General features: G+C 42.5%; 1 protein-coding gene across 3 annotated transcripts in view; it reads right to left on the minus strand.

Moving 5' to 3' along the window:
* SEC14L5 (SEC14 like lipid binding 5) overlaps positions 1-24,390 on the minus strand; it is a 42,289-nt gene that overhangs the window by 11,195 nt on the left and 6,704 nt on the right. For all 3 annotated transcript variants that reach the window (XM_026096358.2, XM_026096359.2, XM_064520454.1), the window contains 6 exons: positions 10,271-10,420; positions 9,965-10,096; positions 7,885-8,013; positions 6,978-7,197; positions 5,115-5,227; positions 407-596 (listed from right to left, as the gene is read on the minus strand). In XM_026096358.2, coding sequence (XP_025952143.2) covers positions 407-596; positions 5,115-5,227; positions 6,978-7,197; positions 7,885-8,013; positions 9,965-10,096; positions 10,271-10,420 — 934 coding nt within the window. The remainder of the gene's footprint in view (positions 1-406; positions 597-5,114; positions 5,228-6,977; positions 7,198-7,884; positions 8,014-9,964; positions 10,097-10,270; positions 10,421-24,390) is intronic.

Here is a 24,390-nt window from a genome sequence, read left to right on the forward strand (position 1 = left end):
TAGAATCTGTCCTCAGACTTTAGGCGTACCTAAAGATTAGGCAGAGGAGGACAAGCTTCTACTACAAATAGAGTCGAATACCGTAGTCTCCCAGGCTATCACTCCATTACCTTTTACAAATGCCACATTAATTATCTGAAAAGGGTAAAAATGGCATCCAAATGCCATCCGATCAAAGAGATGCTTTACACTAACTCTAACTGCTAAAGCTGTGCAGAGAAAGTAATGAAGCTACAGCAAAACAATACAGCTATTTGTAAGTGTTAAAACTCATGCACGATAGCATTCTTTGTTCTGTTCATATATAACAAGTTTCAGTACAGCTTTCTCCAGAAGCCACGGGTTACTTGTGAGGTCTTACAGTGCAGGCTACGTTGCTGTGTCAATGCAAGAGTCAGATTCTAACCTCTGTCTTGATAATGCCATCCTCCAGTATAGTACTCGTCGAGGAGGGCGGGGGGCCTCCACGACTGTAAGATGTAATCCACCTGGTACTGCTTTCGCCAAGTCAGTGACTGACAGAGCATTTCTCGAGCCTTGTCAATGTTGAAGTCACGAGCCCTCAGAAATCGAAGGATATGTTCATCTTTGGGAATCTGAGAGGAGAAAAAGTGCAAGGATCAGGAATGGCACATTACTTGTACCACTGTTCCATAAAAACTGCAGGGAAGCCTGCAGAGCACGCAGCAGTTTTTAAACTCTTAAAATTTTGACAACTAAGATTAAACCTACATTCTCTCTCCCTCCCTGCCTAGCTAATCCAGTTCATTGCAGCAGATGGTGCTAGCAACAAGAAAGAAGTGACCAATCCACACCCCTTCTAGAGATATGAGCTTGATGTTTATCCGAGTAGGAATTAAGCATGCGTATGCACAGCCTGCGAGAAGGCACTGCACTGAGCGAATGGCCTGACACCCCAGCAAGCAAACTGCATGCTGGCTAAAGTTTCCCTCAGCTGGCTATCCACAAGGACAAACAACCAAATCCTGAGTGAAAGTAATAGAGCTGCAAGATTACATCCCTGTGAGTCAAATCAGCAAAGGATGAAAAGCATCCGTAGGCAACGCATTAATCAAATTAACCTGTACTATTTAGCAACGGATCATAACTGCACAGTCTTCACAGCATTTTATTTCAGCTTTTGTGCAGGCCCCTTTTCTGCTTTGCTGCTGACCGTGCTTCGCTGGCCTTCTCTGAACATGAAAGATTTCAAGTTCTTCCACAGGCTCCCCTTTCCCTCAGCCACATTACGGTCTAACTCTTATTAAAAACAAACACACACCACAATGTACACCAATGTTCACTCACTCTATCACTCATCCCAAAACTTTTGGTTAGTAATTCCAACATCACAGGCACAAAAGCCTTCCCAAACCAAGTCTGTAAAATGGCTTATTCCAACTTCCTTCCAAATCTCCCAAGGCCCCCTTTTAACTGAAAACCAAAGAAAAACTGCCATCTAGTATTAGGCAGCAGGGAAACAGTAACCCTGACAGATCCCAGAAAAGTACCAAATTTGACTAAAAGCATGCCAGTTGCAAAAACAACTGGATTATAGCTGTACATGCTCTTGATTGCTCTTCTCAGTCCCTTCACCCCAGTTCCCCAAAATGTGTTTGACCTCATTGGCTGCATCAGGTTTCCATTAAAAATGCAAATTGTTTAGAGCAGGGATAGTCTCCTCCAGACTATTTGTACTGTGCTTAGCACAATGCAAGCAATCTGAGCTCCACTGTAATACAGGGGAAAAAAAAGCGTGTGTTCAGGAGTCAAAGCTCTTTTGTTTGTTCTCTGACATGCTGATGAAAATAGAAAGCAAGGAAGAAAGCAAAGCCACCAGCAGTGTCAGGCTGAGAACAATCTCAGTTTCACAAGCTGATATGAAGCTGCAAGAGATAATAAGAACCAACTCCATGGAAAGAAAGAGGTGGAGTTCAGACAGCCTGAAGCCAAAGCCTGGGGTCACCTGAGGAGGAGATGGGAGATTAATACTGTTTAGCACAATGCTTTGTTTCTAACACTTTGCAAATACTGTATTAGTATGTCGTAAACAGGAAAAGGACAAGCTTTCCCAAATCAGATCTCAGACGTATTTAGAAGAATGCCCACAAAATTTTTCTGCATTGTAGTAAGATTAAAGACGGCAGAATTTTTATCAGATGATTTACATTTTCATTTTTGCTGCTCAAAGGAAGCCATTATTCACAACAGGCAAAATCCACAAACATCCACAACAGCCCTTGGATCTCCTGCTAACTGGAGGGAGAGGGGATGGCTGTTACACAAGGTTTTGCTACTTCCAATGGTTTTCAAACCTAGACTGTACATAGCTACTGGTAAGATGCTACTTTTTATGCGAGACAGAAGTTCATATCACTGCAATATCTAGAAATTGCAGACTGGGGAAAATTCAACACTTGTGTGTGGACCAAAGGCAGAGAGCTCTGAGTAGACTTGGAAAGTCTCTCAATTATCCTTGTCCAGCCAAAGCAGTAATTCCCATATAATAGAAAATGAAGTTTTAATTCCAGCTTGTTATTCTATTCACTGATGGAACTACATACACTCTTCTACATGGTACAAAACCATTGACTAGCAGCTTCAAGTTTCAATTTCTTCAAACACACAGATTTTTAAAGCAATGACAAATCCAATTATAAAGAACACTGTGCTTTGGAAGGAAAAGGGAACAGACAGTGAAACAGAACAACAGAAAAGGACAAAAATAAGAAAAAATTTCCAAGAAACAGGAGATCTACAAATATTTTTTGACAGAGCAATAAAGACATCCCTGCTTTGAATTAAAAGAGCAGAAAGTCACAGCAAGATGACAGCCTCTCCAGAGGAAACTCAAGTCATGTAGGAAAAGTTTGATTTTGTATTATTCTGACAGGCAATCCGCATTTCAAGACAGGCAGGTGGGTTTAGGATAAAGTCTGAATAGCCAGCGCCATCCTACTTGCTTGTTCAAGATCACAAAGCCGACACAAAGGGTACAATGCCGCTCCCAGCTGTCCCCAGGAGCAGTCAGCAATCAGCTGTACCCTGTCAAGGCACCTAACTCAGCAAGCAGCTCTCAGGAAGAACAATCCCGTGCACACCCACGGAGCTCTAAGCGCCCCAGCAGGCAAATGTTTCCTGTTGCTCATATGCTCTCCCTTCTACCTTTTGCCGCTTCCATTCCCCAGACTCTGACTAAGGGCAGGGAGGGGGAAGGGAACATGGAAGAAAACAGATAGACATTTAGAGTGTGCTTCTTCAGGCTGAAATTGGGACCCTTGCAGATCACAAGCATGGATAAAGTCCACAGTCTTACCCTCATCTAAGGCTGGTTTTCAACAGGATACCCAATAGCTAAGAGATCTCCTACCAGTCACACAGAAGTCCACACTGTTTTGCCAGACAGATCACAGTAGACTTGAAAAAAACAAGTACTATATTTCAGAGCATAGCTGTGTCTGGGGCTTGTTTTCTCTGATAAGTTTTTGTTTTGTTTTAAAAAACTTCAGGGAAGCCAATCGGCATCAGCAGTCCTCAGGGAAGTTTAGTTAGCATCGAGTTAAATTTGCTGAATTCAGCCCTATATCCCTTTACCTAGGATTGATTCCTGCCCTTTGTTCCTCGTCTGGTTTGTTTCAATTCCATTTTCCCTGACAGGGGATCAAATGGGGGGGGACGCAGATCACAACCAATATTTATTAGACCACCTTTTATTACTTAAGCTACTATTAGTAGCAGATAGCTATTCAAACAGTTCACTCAAATACGCTCTCACAGTTACCTCGGTTGGGAGGCCAACCCCAGCTGTTTACTCACAGGCATAGCATCATACTGACATGTCGGCAGCTTGCAGGTTCAGAAAGTCCCTCAAAGGGTCCTTTTTTCATCCATTGTTTTATCTAAACCTGTAGTCTTGCCTGCCTATAGCAGCTACTGGCATCTTGGACATGGTCCAAATTATACAACCTATTGTTGATGCTAGTATATGCTGCTGGCCTTGGACAGATTTGGCAGACGCTTGGTGTTCTGAATTTATCAGCTCTTGCAGATTCAACAGCACGACTAGTCTCCAGGGCTCATCAGTTCTTAGGAGACTTTCACACGCTACCTCTCAGCACATACTTTTCCTCTCTTCAGCCTGCTGTTTTCTGCTGTTTCTCCATCAATAAGTACCTACAGAATCCACACACACACTCACACCAAGGGGACTTAACGACATGCTGAGCTTATGAGTTCATGAACAGCATAACTGCAGCACTAAGTCTTTGTTACATTTTTTATTTCTGAATAAGCAATGTACATTAGTTTTCCCAAGGAAAAACAAGTCTTTAAAATAGTGTTTAAGAAGAAGTGGAGTTCCTGCTGGCCCTAAGTACCCATGCTGCTTTTCAGGGAAAAATGTTTCCACCTACACTAGCTGGTGAGCTCCAGCTGTACTTGCCCCAAACGAGTGTCCTCAGCTCCTCTGTTTTAGACACTTACCCAATGTATTTCAAACCATGAGGTAAGACAGTCTCTACTTCTTGAATTCTATGTGGTTTTGAAATAGCAAATTTTGATAAAGGAGATTAAAACAAGATCAGGATTAATTCGCCTAAAAGAAGCCAGCATTTGACTGTACAAGCTTACACAACCTGCCCGGTATAACATGCACGGCATACTGCTGACACGCACTAGCTGGGAGATAGGTGCTATTTACTGCCTCTCTAATGAGCAGCATCTGCCAAGAGACAGGAGGGACACCATCAGTGCCCCCAGCCATTCCTCCCACTCCACCCTACAGATCCTGGGAAACGCAACCCATCCAGACAGGCTGTTCTGGACAAGGTACTGATCAATGTCTATTCTAAATGTACCGCAAAAGCACTCTGCTCTGGGACCACAGTGCAGCTGTTTCAGTACAGACAGGACTAAACCAGGCCACACAGGTGCAGTCAGCAATACTGCTGAATACTGCTGCAACATCACACAGGCAGTCTCCATGCCTGGCCTTTTACCTAACCTTGCCAAAACCATTAAGTCTCAACACAATTTATCTGTGATCCTCAGTTTTATAGGGGAAATTGAAGGCACACAAGCTACAAGAACAACTGCACTATGCCTCATCTACCCACCTTGCCTTTGTGCGTTTCTTGAAGCCACTGGCGAAGGCGGATCAAGCAACTTTCTTGCATTGGAGTCAGTTGGCCCAGATATCGCTCAATGTAATCAGCATCCAGTTTGTCAGCTGGAGAAAGAACAGAACAATTCAGAGGACTGGCAAAGCCACAAGGGAGAACCTGGGACATGCAGTTATTTCCACACATCCGGTTATATATGATTTGCACTGGAAGACCATAGAAGCCTTCATTTTAGCTGCCTGTCCTGAGGGGAGAGAGTGGGTGACATTCTCATGGTGATTAGGGCATGAGGACACAAACAGTGTGCAAGTTATCAAAGCGAGATCATTCAGTTTGTCTCTAAGAATACTAATATTTCATTCAGCCCTGAACTGCCCCAGCAGGAGCTTTCAAAGACTTACTACAAGCTCTGGCACTCACCTATCATTAACGACTCCAGGCTCTGGGCACCCTAAATCTCTTGGTGTCCTAAAAATCTCACTCACTATTCCAATGGCAAGAGGCTAAAAGCAGCCACCTGAAAATTGAAACGTTATCCTGCTTATGGACACCAGAGGGAAAGGGTGAATAACGTTAGTAATAATTCAGACAGCAAGGGAGATTTTTGTCATGAGGAAGTCCTGTGCGTACCAGCAGCTCGAGGTCCCTCCAGATCAGAGACAAAGGACAAGGGGTTTGAGTCTGCCAGCATCCAGAGACAGAAGCAGATGTGCCGTCAGAGGCTTGTATGTGCAGACGCCAGCGAAGAGAATGTGGTACTGATGGAGGAGCAGTGCAAGCCCATAGCTATGCTGGAGGCATGCAGGCACACAGAAAGGAAGGCTGCGAGGAGGACCTCTGAGCTAGCTCTGCATCCAGCAGGATATTCTTTTCAGCAGATACCATTAGCTATAGAATAAGGACTGGACACCCACAGGACACACTGTTGCTGACTGATAATACAGAAGTTATAATTGATAAGCACTATGCCCCCACAGATTCTAAAGAACTAGCAAGCTGAGGAGCAAACCCAGGGAAGTTTATCAGTTTACGAGCATGAATATAAGCAGAACAAGAGCAGCTACTCTCCTCTTCTGCTAGATGGAATCTGCCACTCTTAAATTAACTTTAATCAGAAGATCGCAAAGCACATGAACATTTCTTATACTCGCAGTTCCTCTGTGGATTTGAATCCTTTTTACAGATGGTTTCCCATACAGAGAAGCTACCAGAGGAGGTCTGGTGAGACCAGAAACAGCAAGAATCCCAAATTCCAGGCTTTTTCCCTAGGTACAGTGAGCAAAGCAGGTGCTATCTTTGCTTCTGAGGAATAACAGCTCCTACTCCCAATATCACAGTTCTCACTACATTAAGATGACCCCCTATTTCTTTTTCTGAGACAAGAATTTTCTTTGGTCTAGAAGATATCCTCAGATCAACACATAGAATGATAAAAGCTTGATTTGAGCATTTTGGGTGAGAAATGCATTAGGCCCAAATCCCAAGAACATTAATTTTGAAAGAGTCAAAATGTTTCATTATATCTCAATTATTTTGTACTCAAGATACCTTTAGGCTTCTTCAACTTAAAGTATAAAATAACAAAGATTAGATCAATGTTTTTTTCTCAGCTCAAATGAAAACATACTATCTGCTTTTCCTGTCTTTTCAAGGCTGTTTTTCTTGGCTTTTCAGTTGGGGGGTGAGGGGGGAATTGTTTGTGTTTTTGTTGAAGAAAAAAGAACTTCCTCTCCTCCCCATCCACAGTCCAGAAGAAAAGACTCATGCCAAAAAAAATAAAAATAAACCCATTAGTCACACAGTGCTACTCAAGGCATTTAGACTGCCAGTTGCTGCTACTGCCTGGACATCACATACCATCAGGGCTGACTGCCTCCGTCGGAGAGCAGGAGCTGCCAGCTTGCTCTTTGGTAGTTCCACGAGCCCCACACTCGACCGGTACGTCATCAGCATCGTGTCCAACAGCCAGGGTTTGCTCATCCTTCTGTCCACTCTCTGAGGGAGGTGTCCAACGGGGGATGAATGTGATACCTTGGGAGATCAACTCTTTCAGATAGTGTTCAATCACTTCCTTACCCTGGAGGGGAAAAGTCATATTAGTAAAAAAACCACAACCCCACCCCATGAAAACCAGCAAGGTGCACAGAGTTTCCCTCAGGACAGGTGACTAGAGCCGTTAAATAGAAGGGAAATATTTATCTCCTTCCATCTGCATGAACCTGTGGAAAAAAAATATATAGTGCTTTCACACTGAAGAACGGCAAAATACAACACTGGTCAGACAAATTCCAATGCTATGGATTCAGCTACCTTTATAATACTTTTATCCTGGTCTCCTACTCCCAAATCATCAGTTTGCTGCCTTATTCCCCTGCAACCCCGGGGAAAAGGCTGCCAAGAGAAAGCACCTCTCCCCCAAGCTACTGGAGAGGCAAGGTGCTTATTTTTACCCAGAACTTTCTCTTCTTACATGAGAACAGCGTCCTCAATGCCTGAGGAGCCTGGCACGACAGCATCCACGGCAGCCCTCCGCTGGTACAGCCTGCTCCCTCCTCTGCACAGAAACGTTCCAGTGAGCAGATTGTTTTAGCTCACTGCACACTTTTCCCCCTTCATTTGTCCTACTGAGCAATTTCAGAGACACAAGCAAGACAAAGCAAAAGTATAAAGCTATACTGGGTCTATTTTATAGAAAATGAAACTGAGGCACATTGACAGCAGGTGTTTGCTTCCATTTTGTGGCACAAGGGGAAGCCCATCTTACCCGTTTGATGTTTGAAGTGTATTGCTTCATGGCAATTTTTTCCACTGTGCTCTCAAAGCCAAAAAATGACTTGATGTCGAGAGAGGCAGACTGTTCAAAGCAAGTCCACTCTTCATTCTCAGGGTGTACCTAAGCCCAAAGATATACATACGGTTGGATGATAGCGGATAACTTGGATCATGGCAGGGCCCTCACTGCTCGTACCCACTTGGCTGTTTATTCTCCAGAGCTACAGACTGAGGGATCAGACGAGGCTTCTTATGGTGTACTGACAGACCCACATTTAGCAGCCAGACTAATTCTCCCAGAGTAATAGAAGCACATCAGGAACTGGACATATGAACATCTGTGGTTAAAACAGCATCCTTCACACACAAGGAAGTCAAGATTAAAACCCATCTCTGCCTGGCACACCTAAACAGTAATATCAGTGGCAGAAGTTGCACTAAAATAGTAGCGAGGCTGCCAGCTTGAAACCATCATGCCAAAGCTCCTTATGGAAAGATAGGCACTGCCTCACAAAATCTGCAGTTAAAAAAACCTTATCTCCAGCAAAGGAGAAGGAACATAACAGGTTTTTTTTTCTTCTTCTTTTTCTTTTCTGTTTGGACAAGAAACTCAGCCACTGAATGTTGGTCTTCCCCCCAAAACACAGAAAATGCATGGCAGACTTGGGAGTGTTCCCACATTGGCAGTTCAAAGTTCATCTTTTCTTTCTAGCTATTTCCCCTCAGTTACTTTATATACAGTAAAACCCTAAGTAATCTTTCCCTCTTCTAAACTCAACTCTTTTCTGACAGACTCTGCCTTCTCTCTGTAGAAGCTGCTAGTCACAAACTGGCATGAAAGAAAAAAAAATCCAGCTTCCACCCCTTGCCCTGCCAAAAGATAAAGTGAGGTCTCTCAAGGACACAAATTCCCCCAGGGGAAATATTAAGCAGACTTAAGAGAAGGATCATATTTCTCCAGGTCGCTTCAGAGAACATTGCAGAAGTAGAAAGATGAGAATAAACCTGTTTCCGGTGCATTCTGGCAAGGAAAAGGAAACTAGTAAAAATAGACCAAAGAACCATCTTGAGGATGCAGACAGCTAGCTCCCGCTCTGTTCCAGGAAGAACCCTCCCCTCAAAAGCCCAGCTGTTGACATTTCCTTCCAAGGGACACAAGCCGCAGGCAACACAGCCAAAACCAGCAAGTGCAACAAAGTCTGAGCAATTCCAGAGCTGACCTGACAATATTTCAGAACTGTCAGCACCCTTCATAATGACGGAAGCTTAATCTACCGTAATTTTGGGGAAGCTCCATGTAGACACCCAGTGATCTCTGGCTCAGGAGCTCCCCATCACCTTTCAAAATGCTAATAGCTTTTCAACTGTGTGTTTTTCTTGAAACAGAAGCTACTTACAGTTTCCTCACTTCTAAGAAGCAGAGCTGTTGTCCAGTTGCCAAAAGGGCAGGTAAGTAACAGGATCTGGACTTTTGTTTAGGGAACAAAAAGCAGTATCTGATTGCTCCCAGAAACAGATGAAGCTATTTAATGGTGACTGAGCCCTAATAGCCCAGATACAGTGAAATGGCACACCGCTGCCTAAGACACAGCCACAAAGCGAAACATCCCAGGCCACGAATAAGGCTCAAGATCTTTATCCAAACTTTTAGAACAAGAGCATGACAACATCTTAAAACTTGCATTCCTTTGTAGGCAAAAAGGAAAGTTAATTACGGGACTTCTTTCCTGTCCTCCTCATATCTCCCATTATAATAAATACTACGGGTTTCCTTCTAAATGTCCACATCTAAGTACTATACCCAAGCTCCAGAAGTTTTTAACTTGAATGCCAACCATTTTCCTACTCTCACTCTAGGACCTAACACTCCAATCAACTTAAGAAAGTTTCTCAATCCCCAGAAAAGCATTGGAAAAGGCCTGCTCTAAGACCCAACGGCCTTCCAGTCCAAGAGTCTCCAGCTGTAGTATGCTCCAGTCCACTGTTCAAACTCATGCAAGCAACTTCACCCTATATGTTAGCACATGACTTTCAACACTTCCTTCACAAACAAGTAGAAACAAGGCACTTACTGAGTAGCTACATGTCTCGAGGACAACAACACGGTTGGCAAAAGTCTCATTGTGGGCTTCAATGCGGAGAGTTCGTTCTTTCCAATTCACGGTGTTTTTCTGAATGAAGAAAACATACTCTACCCCTGCAATCTGCGAAGGATGAAGAAACAAACATGGAAAGAAAGGGGGGGGGGGGGGGGGGGAATCAGAAATCAACCCTTTGCAAGCTTAGGAGTAAAGTTTCCATGGCTACAGCCTTACAGCCTTTACTGATCTGTGCCAGCGAACAAAATCCAAGACTCTGTGCCCCTAGATTTCACTTGCCTTCTTCAGCAGCCTAGGAGCATCCACATTCAGTTTGCAGCTCCGTTCAATGATATGTATAGCTCCATCATCACTCCTGGATTCATGAAGGATTTCACTCCCCAGGAAGACTGGAATCTCTGGACATGTGGGAAAGCGCTTTTCATATGCCTGGAAGTGAAAACAGAGCAAGTTTCAGCTTCAGAAAGAGTTAAGATGGATCTATCCAGAATTGCCTTACAGCAAGGGTCCAACAAAACAGATCTCCTTCACCTCTGAGAAAAGGGGCAGCTAATGCAGGCAGAGAAATGTTAAAGCAAAATAGCCATGAACAGAGCTGGCCTTAGCTCCTGTCAGTCATCAAGCTAAGTATGCATTAATATATCTTTTCTTTCACACAAAGCAGAAACAAAAGCTTGTTATTAAAGAATAGTAGATAGGGAATCATAAAATCTTGAATGTCACAAGCCAGGTCTTCAGGTAGCATAATGTCTGCTAGCTTAAGACTAGACCCAGAGATAACAAAATTCAAGTCAGACACATTGCCTGCATGAAGAAGTTATTTTAACAAAATATATAATACCGCTATACCTTAAAAATGTGCCTAATAGCCGCTCCAGACTATCTAGGCTAAGACTACCAATTATTGACTACTCTGTTTGCTTTGATTCACCTGTTTCTACAAGGATTCTGTCCTGGATCCAAAACCTTCCTTGTTTTAATTGACCAACATCCCTTTGAAAAACAAAAATCCACTTTTCCATGACACTTACAGCAAATAAAGTTAAATTGCATAAATGTTACCTACTGTTGCTTTTTTTTTTGCCCTAAATTCTCCCTACTTGTCAGTCTCTCATTATATTGAAATATCTTTGGAGGATGAAACATTTTGCTTGAATTTCTGAAAAATGTCTTGCATATCAGGATGCTATTATAAGTATATAATTGAAGCAACACAAGCGCACACTTCATAAGCAGCCCAGGATTCAACTACAGCTGTCACTGGAGAACCTCTGCATTCTTTCTCATAGAGAGTTAGACCATTTTGGTCATAAGACTTTTCTGCTATCGCTCCATAGATTCACTTAACCTCTACAAGCTACTGCCATCTTCTCATCTTCTGCAAGACACAACCATCTTATACAGCACATAATTCTCTCATGAGCATTTACACTTTTATCTACCACAAAAAAAGAGTTAATGTGATCATGACTGAGATTAGCTCAACTGTCAACACACACACAATGCTCATGGGTGCTCATGCACATGGGCATGCTCAGGGGAGGCTGCATTACCCATTACCATAGCAGTTTAAAAGCCTGGTTGCCCCAGTACATACTCATGTACCCTGGTACTGGGAATAATACCTGCTCTTAAAATAGCTCAGGCACTTAAGGACACATTCCATATCTCCTTTTCCTAGATCTCCAAATGGAACACGAGTTATTTCAGGTTATCGCATTGCTCCAGTATCCAAAGGAGAGTTCAAGCAGTGGCTACGAGCCGAAATTCTGGCCATAAGCAAAGTACATAAGTCTTTAAATCGTCCTCCCCAAGTCATTAAGTTACCTTCTGCCCACTTTGCCACATTTATTGGACAACTTTCGCTATGTCTGCAAGGCCTTTTTCAGAAAGCCCAAAACATGCTTTAGATAAACATAAAACTTCCCATGGCAAATGACTATTTCCAACACCTGGGTGCATATGACAAAATCAAACTGATTGCTTTAAGCTTGTCATGATGGGAATTCATGGAGGGATATCAGACACTGCTGAAGGATGCTCCCCGCTACCCAGTTCCTTGTAAACAGCACTTTTCTCAAGGGTCACAGAGAGAAAGTTAATAACTTGCTCTCCGAGGTCTGCAGCTGCCAGCACGTTCATCTTCTCAGGGCAAAATCAGTACTTCCTACCTGTCCCTCCACCTGCCCTCTCCCAATCCCCTATACTCCAAAGTACCGTCTTTTGCTGTCTCAAGATACTCTCTTCTCCCTTGATAATCTTTTCTCTTCTAGCACATACAAGCAAGGGTCTCTTCAGGCCATCCAGACTATCCATTCTTAATTACTGGAGTCTCAGTGTTCAGACAGCGGAAGTTGTGAACAGCTTTGTAAGCCACTGGGATACCAGAATACTCGGCAACTGTTTTCAGCCACTTGTCTCATGCCACTCCTTACACATGCCCGTAATGCTCTTGCAAAAAACATAACTGGAAACCCTATCCCAAAGAACACTGCCCCCAGTTAATCCCATGATTTCAGAAAACAGCAGTTAGCACAGAGGCTAGAAAATGCCTCAAATGTCAGGAGGTTTGTATAAGAACCATATTAGGATTGTCCAGACACCTGACAACAAATTATGCCTGTCTAAATATCTCTGGGCTTTTTCCCACACTTCAATCTTTATAGGAGTGGCAAGCCCTCCTCATCCTCAGCTACGCTGCACCATATCTCTTGCTGGCTGCACTCATGCAGTGCTCTTCCCCACTTCAGCTCTCAGCTCCATCCAAACAGGTAACATGTTAGGTTCCAGGACTCCAAGATTATAATGAGCAAGAACTAACTATATGAAACAAAGGCTGGCCCAACTCCACCCACTTCTCAGACCAGCTAGGCTGGAAGAAAGGCCCAAGTACGGTGATCTTGACTTCTCTTCTTCCACTTGCTCAAGGCTGCAGTTGTGCCATGAACATTTGGGGAGGAGTCGTCAGAGAAACAAAATCTGTTCTTCCAATAGGACACTGAATGATCAAGAGCACAGGGATGATCTCCAAAGGCCTCACTTCAGCACTTTTACCAGAAGTACTGAATTTCAAGAGCCTCCTCTCCACTGAAAGATCACGTTGCCAACATGAAGTCCGATACGACTCTACTAAATATAATATGGGCATGTCTGATTCTGATTTGAAGATAAAACTGCTGGTTCTCAAAACACAGTTGCTTCTTTCTCCACTACGTAAGCACCTGACCTAGCTGGAGATGGGCTTCTCAAAAAACTGTCATTAAATATAGCAAAAACAAGATCAGGACAACTATTAAAACAGTGCAGTCACACAGTCACTGTTTCAGAGAGTTAACATCTGGAGAAAGAAAAAAAAAAAGGTCAGGGAACTGAGGGACACGTCAATGCACAGCTCTGGTGATATAACTAAGATAACAATCAAAACCCATCACCTAAATAGGCAGTGTTTCCATATTCGAAAAAGAATTCCTTTCACACATCGACATTAAGTCCTTTGCTAATCTTCCTTGCTCAACAACAACTCTAAAAATATAGCAGGTCAAAGATGCCCAAGATCATATGAAGGACAGCTGAAATGCCATGCTTCGGGCACAATAAAGTTATACTATTAACATGCCTGATCTTTAATCACTGAAGACATGGAGCTATCAGGAGACCACTCCACCTCTTGCACCAAGCATCCTGTTATCAGAATCAGTTAGCTATACACAACAGTACATTTCTGTTCCAACAGAGAAGTTGTTGGAAATTATAAAGACAGAAAAGCGTCTTAGAAGCTGTCAGCCATCGCCAAAACTGGCCATTTTCTTCTCCTCTATGATTCTGCAGAGTGAATGACAGAAGAGCCGAGTCAAATGAAAGGCAAAGGGGACTTAATATGAGCTTGTTTTAATACTTCAGCAGCTAATCTGCCTGCATTTGCCCTTTCATCTCCTTGCTGCAGTAACTCTGCACTGACTAGTATACAGGAACTAGGATTTGTCTCTCCCTTCTCTGCCGCCCCTCCCCCCCCCCCCCCGAAACAAGTACAGCAGTATCAGGTCACTTCTCTTTCCTAAGCCCATGGCCCACAAGATTTCTTAAAGTCGATAACCTTGATGACTGAAGTCTTGAACAGAATCAAATGTAGAAAAAAAAAGAAAAAAGAATGGTTTGGTGAGGCCACTCCCTCCCCTTTTTATAAACCCTGCTGGGATTAACATTCACAGGCAAAACTAGCTAACACTTTGCTCACCGGCAGATCCTCCAACCCAAACAAGCCAACACTTCACAGTGAATCCCAGGCTTGGGCTGCCTTTTCCAGCATAGTCTTCAGTACTGACTTCATGTCAGATCAGACTGAAGAAAATCCCCAAGCAAAGGAAGAGCTTTTGCAGGAGCTGTCTAGGCAACCCAGGGCACTGCATTCACCTGATTAAGCAAGCAAACTGTTTCAACAGCCCAGTTTACAATAATTCTTTTCTTAAAGGTTCATAGTAATGTGCTTTTTAAGAGATCTCTTCACCCCTAATACAACTGTTTCACGAGAGCCGGTTGACTCAGGCCCACAAGTGACTTTCTAAAGAAGCTTTCAAGCTTTTTGTCCTAGATTTGACACAAAAATATTGTTGCAAAAGCCAGAGCAAGTGTTTTTCATATTGGACTGCACATATCATCTGACCAACATACAACCGTCATTTAAAACTTTACGGTAATCTTCCTCAGATTGAAATTACACATTATTAAGTTCTAAATTCACAATAGAGCTCAGTGAAGACAGAGGAATTTGGGATTGTTTGAGCTCTTCTAGCTATTTTGCTTGGAATTATAATCAACTTTCATTCTTTGGTGCATTTAAAGTGTAAAAAATAAATTCTAAGAGTAGAAAACAAATGAAAATTTCTAGTATGAAACAATGTTTCACTTTTAAAATTTAAATCATACAGGAAAAACTCAGACACTCAGAGCATCGGTTTCAATAGTGCCAAAACTTCATTTTATACTGAAGGGAAGACAAGGGGGGAAATCTGTGCAAAGGCTAGTGGCATCTTCATACAAGCATGCACACTGGTGTGACCCGCACAGCTATTCTAAAGCACCTTAGCATGCGTGCTGAGGGGACCCACGTGGCCAGAGAGCAGTAAGGTGACTGCCACTGCACGGGGTGCTGGGGAAGGGGAACATCAGCTTTATTACATAAGCATGATTAGAGGCAGTACAGACAGGGTATTTCAGACTGCTCACAAGATGACCTCTACATCTCAGTCCAAGATGGACGAGCAACACAGGAGCTGACAGATGATTAACTACACTGAGCCACAATTAATCAGCTGTGATACGGCTGACTATAAAATTGGTACAGGAAAGAGATTTGACTGAGGTTTTGCCAGGCAATAACAAGGTTTGGCCAGCAACCTGCTGCGAAATGTGTCTGTAGAGGGCAGTTTTACCTATGCTGGCCAACGAGATTATGGGACCGACACCATGATAGCCAAAATCGCCTTAATTGTTTTTTGTTGCAAGAACAGAGCCTCTGAGGGCAACACAAGGAAGCCGCACTTAAAAGTATCCTAAATTGCTGATCAAATACACACAGTTTAAAAAAATGCCTCTGTGACAACAGATTGCCCTGAAGGTCAACTGGATGCCAAAAGAGAACATGTTATACAAGCATATGAGTGTCAAAAACAAAAAATATGACATTCCAAAGCCTCACAACCACAGAGAAAAAGTGAAGATTACGCTGCTCTACACTGTCCACCTCATGCCTGCTTATCCACCTTGCTCCAAAGCGCAGAGGTCCTCCCTTGAGTTCTTCATCTTCGTAGTACCTAGGTGTTACGCGTACCAAAAGTGCAAGAGTGTTCCTGCTCCCCTCTCCAATTTAATTATTCTCCAGTAGATTGATAATGGCTATAACATTCTCGCTTCATATATGATCCAGAGAACTACAGCACATGGCCAGAGATTTAGATCTTTGTGGCAGCTACTCCTGTTTCTTCTCTGTGGGTTTCAACAACCTTTCTGGCAAGTGACCTTGAAATCATTTACACAACAGAGGCCTTAGGAATTCAAAACAACAAGGAAGTCCAAGTACTGAATTACTGCATGAAACAAAACACCTCGAAAACTGAACTTTCCTGCAAATATACAGACTCCTGGCAGTTTATTCCAGCCCACTGCCTGCTAAGTCCTGAGAGGCTCCAATGTGCTCCAGCAAGACATAGCTCTCAAGTTAGATTATCTTGTTTCATATCATAATATCCTGGAGGAAATGTTATCCTCTTTGTTCATGAAAGAAAACTGAAGTGGAAAACACAAGTAGTCAGCACAGGTTGCATACTGACTCCCAGGGCAGCAGTTCTGGCTTTCTCATCCTGCCAGTCATCTTCCTAAGACAGGCTCTTCAAGCTTCCCACTAATATACAGCAAAAAGGCAACTGGTTTGGATCTTCCCTATCAGCATGCAGATCCTTTAGCAGATTCAACAAAAAGAGCTTGCGTGCTAAATACTGCTGTCCACAAAAACATACCAAGCTTTTTAAAACAGCAGCTAGCAGGAAAATATTCACCTTCTCCTTGATAAATGGTGCTCTGAAGTGGCTGCATGGACTTGCTTTTTTTCCCCCTCTCTCTCTTTTTTTTTTTTTTTTTCTTTAAGTATTGGTGGAGATCCTTAGAGATGGCAGCATGGAGATCTGCTGTTTCAGTTGCAGGCAAGAGCACAGAAATGGAAAAAAAGTATGGACTGACTCCTCTATGCTAAGCTGAACTCAAGGGGGATCTTCAAGCATGTAGAAGCTCAGTTACAGTGGAAAATGATATTATACAGAACACATGAAGGAACTAAGCTATTATTCACCTGATGTAGACAGAGACTGCCATGGTTAATATTATATGAATAGTTTACAAGTAGAAGACTTCACCCTTGGGCTAGGAGCTAAGACACTTTAAACTTTCATGACTAAACACAGAGTTTAAATTTGTATTAATTAACAAGATTCCTCAAGGTCATGTTACAGCCATGTGCAATTTGCCAGGATAAAGGAAGAACATGTACATCTGTGTTCAGGTGAAAGGAGAAAGAGGAGGAGATAATACCAAATTTTAAGCTAAAGATGCCAAGATCATCATCCCTTTGAAAACAGATGACTAAGAAGCAAGATGAGACTCCTTGTCATTGCTAGGTAGAAGTGCATGGATTTTGACCAGCTCTTAAAATACATAAATATCTCCCTAGATTCAAGTGTTTTCAGAATGCAGCCTTCCAAGAAGCAACCATTTCATCTAGCAGTCCCTTCCACTACTTAGACTAAGTGCTGAAGGGAACCACAGGGTATGCATATGTATTCACTGGATGCAATAATCCATTTCCTTCATAATGGCTAGAACAGATACCTCTTTCTTGCTACCCACAGACGGCACAAAACAAAATACACATGGAACAGTTGGGAGGGGGGAGGGATCAAACAGATATTTGGGGTATAAAAATGCACTGAAGTCAGGGGAAAGGTAACACCTTTTTAAGGAGATACAAAGCAACTGCAGAATAGCAAAATTCTTTGGGGCTTGAGAAAAATACCTTTGCTGGGAAAAAGATCTGCCAGTGAGAAGCCCACTGGACCTCAGAACCCTCGGTATAAACATTGACCTAGTGTTGTCTCTCCCTGAACTACAGCCAATAATCTGCCTCATTTCTTCAGATTCAGTGAAAGAAACAATTCAGAGAGCACCAGCTGGTTATTACAATACAAGCACAACTGAGTGACACAGCAAACCTACTAAAACCAGGACATGCACTGCAGCTGCATACAGCTCACTCAGGAAATCACCAACACGTCTGATCTCCTGCCCGAGAAAAAATAATATCCTACTCAAGCTATTCTGCTACAGCGTTCTCCTTTGCTTACTAGACAGGAGAAACTTAGGGAGCAGTTCAAGTCACAAACAGCACAGAAGGCACTGGCCCTTACAGACACTCAGGGAAGCGATGCCTTACCCAGGAATTATTGCTAATCAGTTGCACATATTTGGATACCCCAGTGTGGGGAGAGACAGATGCACTGAACGAAGCAGGCATCGAAGCAGACATCTCAGGTGACGACAACCTTGAAGAGCAAAACACAACAAGCATTATGTCAAACACATACTGCCCAATGAATCACCCCAAATCAAAAAGGCTGACTCGCAAAGTAGTCCCCAGTGGTTGGCAGGACAATCTGTCATTGCCAGAAGCTGCTGGACAGGCCACTGTGCCTCAAAATTAAAAAACAAAACAAAAACCAAACAAACCCCAAAACCCACCTGCACGCTGGCTGAGATTTAACAATTGCTACTAGTTTTAAATTTTCCCACCTCTTTTAGATAATAGACTATTGATCATGGTCTATCTTCTGCATTCATACATTCTGTAGAACAGAGAAGGGTTTTTTTTAGGCTCTACTGAAATACAAGGTATTAGTGACACCTGAGGCTACACTGTGTCTCCTTGCCCTGTGCTGGAGAGCCACTGAATGACAGCTTTGGAGCTCTTCGGTTCTAGCACTAGACGGCACTGATCAGGTTAAGCTTGAGATACTCATCCTACTTTAATGCAATAAGCCTCCATTTTGTGGCTGGAAAAGATGATTAAAGAAAACTGGGAATACCCTACACAGACTCCTTGAATGACAGAATTGCTGTAAATCTTATCTCCAAATCTACACATTGTGCCAGCACCAACCTTTCCTAAACATTCTTTCCAAGCAAATAAAGTCTTAGAACTGGCAATGCGAAACTATAAAAGAAGAGATTTGCATGATGCCCACAACATGCACTAGGCAGGCCAGGGTGTACAAATGTTGCCAGCAGGTGTTCGCCAGAACCCGGAATGAATAACCAGTTCTTCTATTCGCTCCCAGTAGCTCTGATAAGTTACCACAGCATTCGCCAAGCACTTTCTTCCCACTGGAGGGGAAATATCCCACACCATAAGCTCAAGAGAAATGTCAGCTATTTGCTCAGCCTGACTGATGCTCACTCTCATTCTGCTTAATATTGGGAGGGGGAGGTGGCAGGACTGAACGAGTGAGTACAGCTGTAAAGAATCTTCCCAGCTAACATGGGGATCATTACTTTCAGACTTTTGTTGCCAAATGTTTCTCAGCAGTAAGACCTTGTGATGTTTATACTGCACCTTGACAGTGTGGTCTCAAACCATCAAGTCACACAGAAGCAGCATGTCTTGAGTCAACACTAGATCTTCTGTGAGTGTATAAAGTGTTAACCCAGTAACTTCTGATAGTCACAACAAATATTATTTTCAAAAAATAGCAGAAAGAGAGGAGACAAAGGAAGCTGCCTTCCTTTAAAATACCTGGTACAGACCATGGTTGAAGACAGCATCCAAATCCAAAGATCATTTGTCTGAACTCAGGAGGCAAGTTATATGTATCTAACAATCCTGCTGAAGCGAGTAGACAATTCTCTTTCATGTATACTATGTCTGACAGGGATTGAACACCAAAGAATAACTACTTAAAAAGATATTCCCCCTGCATCTAAGTTCTCTCTCAATCCGAAATATGATTTCAGACAGGATCTGAAAACTGTGTCATTATGTACATCATAGCAGCTCTAAAGGAGCCAAGCCACCACTGGGCATGCAGGCCCACGCGCTGCCAAACACTGCTGCATGCCATTTGCAGAAATCCAAAGACACTGTGGGTAGCAGGCCACTGCAGGCACCTCCTCTCTGGCATTCCCACAGATGCTGCTCTCAGAGCTCCACTGCAATCCCTGCAGCTACTCTGCACAGCCGCACCATCGTTACTGCTTCAGAGGGATTCCAGCTGCCAAAAACTGCTCTGGTCTCCCTGCAGCAAGGGTGCTCCTTTTTACCAGGGCCCAAACTTGAAAGCATAGGCTATGAACCAGCATCAAATATTTTAGCTAAGACTCCACTTTTCTTTATATAAAAGTCAGTCTGGGATATTACTTAGAATGACGACAATAGCTTGTAATTTCACACTGAGATATTCCAGTCCGTAATTACTATTAAGCATGTAGAAACTCCAAAATACACATTGTGATACATCCATGCTGTAAGCACTGTAAAATATTGAACTGTAGTTGACCTAAACAGCCAATCTGTAAATCTTATGTAGCAAGACAGCAGTCTTGATACCTGGATGTGCTATGAACATGCATATTGAACTTGTCATTCTAAACAAACCCACAGAACTAAGATGATCCTTGCTAAGCATCATTCTGCTTGTGCATTATACTCCTTTCACCCACCATTTTGCCTGTTACTGATGCATACTGCAAGCTGTTTGAACTAGGCTTACTGTGGTGTCTATATTATCTGGCACAAAAGGGTTCAAAGGCTCTACTGCCAATCAGTCATTACATCAATCAGTGAAACACTGAATCCTCTAAGACACCACAGCATTAGAGAGCAGAGTATGCACAATACATCAGAATTTAAACAGTCTCTTTATACTATCAATGTGCTAGATGTGAAAGGAAGCAGTCATCAAATAAAACTACTTAAAAAATCTAACATCTGTAACATGATACATGCTGATGCTGAAAAGGCGTAAATAAAAATCATTTTGAAAAGATAAACAGAAAGAAGTTCTAATTGTCAGGACCTGTACTTCAGTGTTCAGAGTTATTCCTCCTACAGCTAATCCTGACAGCTAGCATAGCAAGAAGCTGCTTTCAACCTGACTGCATATGCAAGCCCCCATCACTTTTGGCACAAAAGAGCACAGGCAAGAGAGTGAAATAAGAAGATGAATTTTGATTTTAATTGTACTGGATGTTTAACTGTTGCATGTACCGTGGGCCAGATCCTCAATGGGTGTGAACAAGCAAAGCTTCATTGACTTCAAACCAGCTTTGCCAATTTGCAAATAGCCAGTGTAATCAAGGCTGGTGTGCTGGTTGATTATTTTGGGGCAAGGGCAAGGATGCTTGACAAATCCAGTGAATATCAGCAAGACTGCTTCAGCAGGGTTGGGCACATGAGGAAAATGCTCCCCCAAAACCCAACAAAATACAAACGTCTCACACAGAGACCACAGAGTATTGCTTTTGATGGGCTATGATTCTGGGATACAGGATGCAAGTTAAGATGATGGAGAGGAATATTTTCTACTACTGGTTCCATGTGAAGTAGTTTCTGAGTCTGGATAAAACTGCAATGTCATAGTCTGAACTAAACTTGCCACCCAGCTTGTTAGTGACCACGACATTCAAGCCACATTGAAAAGAAACAGAAGCGTACACTCTCTCTGGTTCCATTAATTTGCTACTTTATCTTACCTGAAAAATCAAGAACTTTAGATCAATTAAATGCAAAGAACAGTTAATTGCTACCAAAGCTAGAAGAGAGTCATAGAGCTGTTTGGAAGGACAGGTGGCAAGTCAGGACCTTTTACAACCAAGTTTCCACTTCCAGACCAACACAGATGGGTGAATCATGAGCTACCATCTAGCAGATCTATTAGACATTCTGAGGGACGTCTGAGAGATGGGAAGGCTGCAAGCCACAGACATGCTCACAGAACAACACCCCATCCCAAACTAACATTGCACGCAACTTTGCTGGAGACCATAGCAGAAGCACCTTGGGCTGAACAGTACCACTTAACCAGTGGAGCGAGAAACATATGCTACTGCTGTCTCTGTATACATTTTGGTTAAAGGCATAAAATCCACAAGTGCAATGTTTCCTTTTCAGGATCTGAATCCTATACTATTCCTCCCTTGGCACCATCCTGTGCAGAAAGACCACTCACACTCAGCAGAATCCAGAAGTTTCCATTAGTAGTAATAACAGCTGAACATGAAGTGCATTGCTTGGTCCTCTCAGCACACTTAAAACTGACAGAAGTGCAGCCATGGAGTTCCTCATTTACGATACTACTGCAGTAGTACAAACGGCACACCAAGGACAGAAGACGATGTGAGAGTCCTTAAGGGGGGTGTTTCAGATTCTGTAGTATTAAGAAGCATCCTAAGAAAAATTGGGGTACACTATAAAGTATGTCAAAATGGCAAATAACGTCAATTGCAAGTGTAAAGGGCTGCGAGCACTACTAAAATTAATGGGAACAAAACTCCCAAATCTGAGTCACAGTATAAAACTATTTTATCTGACCTAATAATTCATTGGCAACAAATGATATCAAAAACGCAAGCTTAGCTCTGTTTCCTATATGACTACGCATTTTGGACTTGCTCACCCAAATCAAATGCCTTATCTCCCTATGTCAGAGAGGGCTCACAAAAATTTGCATTTGCATCATTCAGAACACGTTATCGCTCACGAGCAATTTGGCAGAAATATCCTCCTTCCGGATTTGTCCCTCTTTATAACATTTTTTATATAAAACTTTAGCTTTAAAACTGCAGCACGAATACTATATAAAAAAAGTGTGTTTGCATTTGGGGATTACTTGGCTCTAAAGTAAAATCAGGAGAGGTGTGCAATCTTAAACTTGCTGATCTAATTGAAGAGAACATAAGATCAGATCCTGGGAGGCATGAACTTGGCTGGAGAACCTGTTTGAGAACAGCTCCAATTAAAAGGAGAAACAAAAAAGAAATCAAAAGGAAAGGAAAAACATGAGAAGTTAAGGCATAACAAAAGTCAAGGTTCTTTTCAAGTATATGGGATAAAGATGTCAGGCACTGGTTGTAATTTGAAGATCATATTTGCAATCCTTTAGTGGGAATGCAGATTAGGAACAAAGCATGTGAAAATGACCACTGTGAATTTGGACAGGTGTGTAAGGATCATCTTTTGTTTAAAAAAAAAAAAAAAAAAAACAGAAGAAGAGAAAAAATTCCAAACTCCTAAATGGCCAAAAGAGACTTGCTAAGTTGATTCCTTTTTACTTCCTCAGATACACAAGACTAGCAAAGAGACCAAGAAGTGATGTGTGTTATGAAAGACTGGGAAGATATGTCAAATTTACTGCCTGCGAAAGTCAGAACGTGAGCTGCAGAAGTATTAGTAATAAGCAGAGTGTAAATTCATAGACAATTATGCAGAGACCCACTATAAAAAACATACTACCAGTAAAAGCACTGGCTCATCTGTTAAGCACAGTCCCGTGCTGTCTAATGGATGAGCTGCACACAAACATGCACTTTTGAGAAGCCCATAAAATAAATCATGTTCCTGATGGTAGGGCTGAATGAAAGGCATGGGAAACACTATGTGCTTTAATAAGGTCAGGATGCAGTGGATTGCTTGGCTCATTTGTCTATGGTGATCCTATTTCTCAGACCCTCATAACTGAATGAGATACATACACTATTTACTACAGTGGGACCCAAACACCAGAGGTACTGGGGGAAAATACTTTTTCTAACACACACCTCCTGACACACAGCCTGAACAGACCGCAGAAAATATGATGACCCTCCTGATCATACAGATGAGGAATCAAGCACAGGAATATCATGCTGAAGGGGACATAGGGACCGGTAAAATGAGGAGGTTTCTTGAGGTCATCCACACAACCTTTGGGTTCCTCCCATAACCAGGGTATGAAATCGTGGCACTCCAAAGGTTTGCACAAAGCATTTGAGGGGAAAAGATGAAAGTAGCTGAATACAAGGCTCCCAGTACCAAGGAAGCTGCTGTCAGATTTATGTTGAAGCAGATTAACAGCAATACCATGTGCTCAAGAGCAAAACAGCCTCACTGCACGCCTACGCTCCATGTGAAACTTCCAGCAACTGACAGCAGTACTTGACAGCTCTGAGAAATTTGCACTGCCTCCACACAAATGGAAGACTCCATCTAAACATACCAAATACAATAAAGAAGCCTGCGTTCAACTCAGCCTGCATGAACTGCCACTAGATTGGAGCACTACTGCCTTCTGAGTATTTACGACATTAGTATTCATAATAAAACAAATCCTGCTGTGAACACACTGTTTTCATGGGACAGTAGAGTGGGACCAAGGGGCCTATATTCAGTTCCTTACTCCACCATGCAGTCTTCTGGGTGACCTTGGACAAGTAACAATCTACATAACAAGGAGAACTAATACTTTTGCTAAGATATTAGGAGTTCAAGTTTGCTCTACACCAAAAAGATGGCATTTACAATCCCAGCCTTGAAATTCCAAGGAATTACGAGTTCTATCATGTTGAAAAGCCAAAATTGAAAGCAAATAAACTGAAATCAAATAAAATTAAACCACTTGAAAAATAAACCCATCAAACCCTGGCCTTTAGGTATTCTGCTAACAAGCTTACAAAGGATTTGTCTAGAGGCAACCCACCCTCCTTTATTAGCAGCCAATCTATTGCTGGGCATCTGGTGTCAGGGTTATCCTACTAATACAGACAGCAGAAATGTGGAGAGGTACGTATACAGCAAAGTCTACTGATATCTTCATAACAAGCATTAC

This window comes from Dromaius novaehollandiae, chromosome 14 (genome assembly GCF_036370855.1).
Source record: "Dromaius novaehollandiae isolate bDroNov1 chromosome 14, bDroNov1.hap1, whole genome shotgun sequence".
NCBI lineage: Eukaryota > Metazoa > Chordata > Aves > Casuariiformes > Dromaiidae > Dromaius > Dromaius novaehollandiae.